Here is a 6,462-nt window from a genome sequence, read left to right on the forward strand (position 1 = left end):
AGGCTACGGCACCTTCTTCTTTTCTTTTAGTATTTTAATTGCCTGGTCATCCGTTGCCATAAACATCTGAGAGTATTATTGTCCACGAAAAACACCAAGCTTCGGCGGCAACTGAGCTAGATTTGTTTCGCAATTGGCAGCTACCACAATTAGTAGGTTTGTTGTTACCGCAGGATGCATACTTCTGTAGTTTTACCAAGCACAGAAATTTGTTACAAATCCAATAAACTTTTTGAAACCTTCTTTTTTTCAATGTCAATAAATAAGCGATTCTTTTGCGTACCGTGTAAAATCAAAGATAGAATTACATGCAAAACAATCAAATAATTAAAGTTGGCTGTTGCTGTATTAAAATATAGTTAGCCTATCTACAGCCCACTTAAACCAGATCTTTTCCGTGTAACAAGATAGTCAGTCTACAGTTAAAGACGAGCACTTTTAGAACTGTGTATAAATTAAAAGTACGATGTCTATTGCAATTACATGTCTACATCAAAATAAAGGAACTCGGCAGATAATAAAAGTATAAAGTATAAATTGAACTCTTCTAGGATTGTACAACATCATTGTCAGCTAGAAAATCCTAAACTTTTCACTGACACAGTAATTATACAGGCGTAAATGCGCAAACAAAGGTAAGGGCATTCTGAGTAACATATTAAACACCGTATGAACACATCAAACACATATTATACTTACTTATCAATACGAATTTCCACACTAACAATAACACTGGTCAACAAGAAATTTTAAACAGAAATGATTGTATGTGTTTTTAAACGAGTTTTTGCTGAATATTTCCACACAACAACAGTGCTGTACAAAACAATGCTCCGGTTTACCAATATTCTTTTCTCAACATTAAGCTACTGTACAGTGTGAGCCTAGCTAGGCTATTTTCGAATACGAAAATAGACCAATTTTTAAGAACATTAGGCTACAAAGAAAATTAAATAGTAGGCCTAAGCAACAAAAATATAAAACTATTGGCCAGATGATTCGCAAACGTTTTTATCTGGTAAACTTGTTCTGTCAAAAACTTAAGCAAACCAACATTATTGTTGTGGGAGAAAAGTTGAATTTTGTTTACATGACCACAAAGTCAATCAGTTTACTGCATAAACCTCCAACAAACACAAAGCATTGTAAAAGTCAGTAGTTGTATAACAAGTCAAAGCAAATGAAATGCTCTGTGGAAAACTTTGTCCGTTAAACTGTCTGTTAACTGAAGTTTCCCTTCAGTTGTTGCTTATGTTGTACAAACTTCCAACGGGGTATGTTCCTCTGGAAGGAACGAGAAAACTTGAGTACCCTGGCGGAGATTTGTGACCGGTAAGCAGGCGAGAAACGCATTGTCGCTCCTTCATAAAATCAGCTCCGAATGAACTGGCTTGCATTCTCCCCAGATAAGATGGTGGACGAAATCGATTTTCATTCAACTTTTTGACAAAACTGACACTGCTGCCATGTTTTTTCTTCATGTGCCTTTCAAGAGTACTGCAAAAAATGTTTTAAATCAGTAATATTAGTGACTAGCATTTCCGCAGTAATGCGTCGATTAGCTACGAAAGGTAATCTACAGTAGATCCGATTGAATAATAGGCTACGTATATACCAGGCCCGTAGTTATACATTTTAGCTTGGGGGGGCTCAAAAGCTGTTGCGAAGTAAAAGGCTATGCACCAGTGGCGGCTCGTGACTTTTGGCCATGGGGGTGCTGTAAATGGTGATGTTAAATATGACGTCATAAAGTGACAGGAACGGACAAGCGCCGAAGGCGCGAGCCTCCTAGGGGGTTCTGGGGGCATGCCCCCCCCAGAAAATGTTGCACTTTTATATGCTCTAAAATGCCATTCCTGGTGTTTTCAGGACAAAAAATAAAAATTTTAAGCGGTGGAAATGTGGATTTTTAGAACTTTGAAACAAAGAGCACGAGGGATCAGAGAGAGAAAGCGAAAAATTAATGAATGTCATCACGGAGGTTGAAGATACTTTATTTCAAGAGCTCTGTGCCCCTGAAAAGAGCGATGTTGGTGCAGTGGACCCCACTAAAAGATTTAGGCTATATATGCTAAACCATCACAGCACGCTTAGAATAGTGATAGGCTACCTTTCAGAGTAAACGTTTTCAAGGCATGTTTTTGAAATACAACACACCAATACCATCCAGCGCGACTGTGGAACGCATTTTTTCGCTTGGAAAGGACATTATGCGTCCCAAACGCAGCAGATTGTCAGACAAACGTTTTAAAATGCTTATGTTTCTACAAGGAAATAACTAAAAGCTTTGAGCTTGGGGGGGGGGCATTGCCCCCCAAGCCCCCCCGGCAACTACGGGCCTGGTATATACATTAAACATAGTCTAATTAAAATCGTTAAGCACTCAGCAACGCTATCGAAGCTAACCCTGCAGAAAAAGACACTTGCAGAATAATACTGTGTTGTTGATACTAACCTTAGGGTGCAGGTTTACTGTAGGCTTGTTTACGCTAAGTGGTCATACCACACATAGATTATCATGCAGACTACGGTAAACCATATGTAAGGTTACTCTGCCAATCCATATAGCCTACTTTGTTGTAGGCCTAGATATCTCAAACATATTTAAACTATAAGTATGTCTGATACAAACAAATTCATCATTAATATATTTAGATATTTATTTTTGATGAGGTTTTTTGAACTTACCTACTCCACTAAGCAGATCAAAGACTTCTTTATCTTTTATTTACATTTGATCTACTCGCATCTTGGATTTGCACATTGTTGGTACCGTAGGCTCTATTGAGCTCTTAAGAAGAGATTTGTAATATATTCTTAAAAGTTGTAAACTTATAAAACATACAATTGGACTTACCTGTAAACAGAAAATGGCATTGCGCATAATTCACAGCGGTAGACTTCACGGCCTTTCACACCATGAGTTTTCATGTGACGCGTTAACTTACTGGACTGTGCGCATGCGTAGTCGCATAAACGACATTTATATGGTCGCTCACCAGTGTGCATGCGTCGGTGCACAGTTAGGTTGGATGTATTGCGGAAAATCTGCAACAATGCAGTGAATTGATGATTAAAAATTGTAGAAGAACCAAAAGTATTTTTGTTTGTGAATAAAAACAACCTTGTTAAACAAAGTTTAGCTAATAGCAAAACTTAGCCACAAAGATACAGCAGAAAGAGTAGATATTTATGATAATTTACTTACTTTTCCGCAAAACTGACAAGTGTCGTTGCGTACTCGTCGAAGTCTATGGCGAATTGGAGGTTTCTCGCTTTTGCGGCCACCTTGCCTTGATAGTGCGGACTTAGGGGCAGACAATGGCCTATTATAATGAATACCTAAGGCAGAAGAAATATCAGCTGGTTGTGGAACAGGAAAAAACTGGCCAAATCCAATTGTAGGAGAAACATAGCGATGTTGCGACTCAAACTTTGCTGCATCATCATAAACTTGTTGCATGTGCTGCCTAAGTGCTAGGATGTTGTGATATTCTTTAAGGTATGAAAAGGTCGGTGTTTCTTCACTGTTCATAAACGAATTCCGCTTGTTCCCCAACAGTTTCCAAGCAGATGAAGGTTCAAATGGCATAGGATGTGCTCTTTCGTATGCTTGTAACTCTGCAAAAGCTCTACAGTTATTTTCGAAATTTTTGGTAAGATCTTGACCAAAATTTTACTCTAGAAGTGAGAGACAAAGCATTTTTTTCAATGCAGATTAAACTAAGCATCGACATGGCATTTAACATAATAATAACATAGGATTTGATGAGCTTTTCTAGATTGTTTTTTTATAGTATTATCTCAAACGCCGAGTCGTGGCTTGGTTTCTTCTGCTTATAGGCTATACTGTAGTTCAATAAAGTTACATCTTCACCAAATTGTAGTTTTCAAGGCGGTACAAAAACAAATTTGTATCATATTGGGAAACAATTGGTTATTGTTAGAAAATGTGTTGCAGGAATTGAATTTATACCTCTGCTCTGAAACTTGTTCTTCAAACCAAAAGTGGCGTTTGATTCTACTCTGTGATTGCCCATTGCATTTGTTGTCATAGAAGGTAATTTCAAAGAGTCCGAAAGTTTTAGTTCGTTGTCGCTAGATGTTGAGTCTCCTCTTTGAGAGCGATCACTTTTATCTGGATGCAAATTAATGTGAATATCTAAGGTCTGATGATAATATGAGATACATATTCATGGTAGGCCTATATCCTAACATAGCTTTTAAATCTAAGATAAACACTGCGCACTGAAGTATAAATTACAATATTAGTTAGTTTCCAAAAGAAATTGTATCAGTATGAGTGGTAAAAGCTTCTGCAGGACGCTAAGATAAACAGGTAAATTGGACACTAGGATTGGCTTACTTGCCTTCCCGTCTACTCAATGTACCAGACCGAAATCTGAATACGCTACAGGCAGCCTACAAATACATAAAAGTAACTTTTATATTATTTCAGTGGACAAATATTTAACTTTACATCAAATCCACTTTATTTTATCTCGACTTACTTTGCTCTGTGTTGGTTTCATTTGAGGAGGCTAGAAGCCGATAAGATTTCGCGACAGGGTTTGTGCAAATTTCAGATGATTGATCCAATTGAGTTGATGGAAAGAGATGCTGAAGATGACCTTTGGATGCTAAATAAGCGTAATCAAAATTTTTGTGTTTAAAAGTTTCTTTCAAGGAGTTTTAGAAAGCGAAATACTTTTTTCATCTTTTTAAAATTTAAAAGAATGAAATTTGTTTTTTTGTTTTTTACTTCGTATTTGTATATTGCGCTTATTAGCCTACTGGACTATTTGCAAAACTTATGTTCAGTTCTCTAATATTTTCTTGCTGGTCTTGCTTTGTAAAATAACTAGGCCTTTCGGCCTTGTATCGAACATTAAACTTTACATCGTTGTTGAAAATTAACTTAGCCTACGTTTGCTCAATGAAGTAGAAATAGAGCGAGATTTTCTTTTTTGTGGGTCTTTTTTGGAACAGATATCTCCCTCAGACCGACATCGTTTCAAACAATGAGATGTAAGAGGAGATGCAGAAATGGAACCAGTCCATGTGAACCTGAAAACACAAGACTTGAACATGACGAACTGCGTGCACTGAAGGAAGCCATGACTTGTATCATCCCAGCCAAAGAAAGGAGTGAATAATTTTGATCATTTTAACCAAAATGCTTCACAAAAATGAAGTCAGAACAAAACTTGATAGGCTATCTGTTATATGGTAGCCTAGAAATTACAACCACCAATCAGTATCATTTTCAGTTGCGCGAAAGAAACATTTTCAGGTTAGACAGAGTGACAAAGATGTTGAGAAGAACATGAATGCACGCTCATTAAATCATTATCATTAGAGGACGTGTAAGAATAATCAGAAAAAAAACAAAAACAACTGCTATAGGCTACTTTAGGAGTCAGTTTTATCTACGTGAGAAAAGTCGAGTATGAAATGCACATTAAAATACAGTATATTTTTGCATTGCAGCATCGAAGTAAGAAAACGAATTATATAAAGATCTTCAACTTTTTAAGCGAAACTCCTGGTTTTGGAATTTGGTATTTATCGCAATAATATTGAGATTTTTCTGGCATTTTCAAACGATGACACTAATTTGATATGATTTCTGTAAATCCGACAGACAAACCTTGATTGAAATGTTGCATTGCACTGCAGTACATTATTATTTTCAACACTATTTTGCAATTAACATAAAAAACTTACCGATTTTTTTTTTTTTTATCTGAGCCCGTTTCTTTGCAGCTGGGGTCAGTGGTGAAAGACAAATGTTTATCACTTACTTTGTCGATATCTGATGAATAAAAAAATTGTTGTATTTAAAAGTTTCAACTAGAAAACGAAGTTTTAAAATCAAATGTTTCAAAATGTTATCAAATGGAACTGCACAGTGCAAGATAACCACTGTACATTTTTTCACTAAATCTAAATAAATGTGAATAAATTGGATATTGAAAATATTACCCATTGCTTCTTCAATTTCAGGAATTGTTGTCTCATTTTTATTTTGATGAATTTTCATGTGATGCTTGAGTTCGCAGGACTGCAAACAGTGGTAACTGCAAAGATAGCATTTACAAAGAAGGTCTCCGGTGTGAGACTGTTGGTGAAGCAGAAGGTCGCTTTCATGGCAAAACGTTTTTCCACAAAATTTGCACATTATTTCGTTTTTTTCTAACCTCAAAAGTTCATTTCCAATGGAGTTTCTAACAGCTTCAGAATGATTGCATGTTAAGACATTTGAGGGATACGTTTTTCTTACGACGTTCGATGAGGTATTTTTTATTTCAGTGAAAGCATTTGGATTAAATTTTGCAGAAGCAAAAAATTCTTTACAAGAAGAAAATCGCAATTTTCTCGATTCCTCAAGTGACGGATTTGTTAGTGCACAGGAGGCTGTTTTTGTACTATCGGTTTTGTCTCGTTTGCTTGGTGAAACGA

At 36.4% G+C, this 6,462-nt stretch overlaps 1 protein-coding gene across 1 annotated transcript; it reads right to left on the reverse strand.

The window, feature by feature from the left end:
• Positions 1-232: 232 nt before the first annotated feature.
• On the reverse strand, positions 233-6,260 carry LOC145774713 (uncharacterized). Its single transcript, XM_082586004.1, has 8 exons — positions 5,986-6,260; positions 5,728-5,815; positions 4,928-5,067; positions 4,512-4,640; positions 3,977-4,138; positions 3,209-3,621; positions 2,858-3,048; positions 233-1,497 (listed from the first exon to the last, which is right to left on the reverse strand). Exons 1-8 carry the CDS (start codon positions 6,179-6,181, stop codon positions 1,239-1,241), a joined length of 1,578 nt encoding a protein of 525 aa, XP_082442130.1. The 5' UTR covers positions 6,182-6,260; the 3' UTR covers positions 233-1,238.
• Between the last annotated feature and the right edge of the window lie 202 nt (positions 6,261-6,462).

This window comes from Aplidium turbinatum, chromosome 7 (assembly GCF_918807975.1).
Source record: "Aplidium turbinatum chromosome 7, kaAplTurb1.1, whole genome shotgun sequence".
Classification (NCBI taxonomy): Eukaryota; Metazoa; Chordata; class Ascidiacea; order Aplousobranchia; family Polyclinidae; genus Aplidium; species Aplidium turbinatum.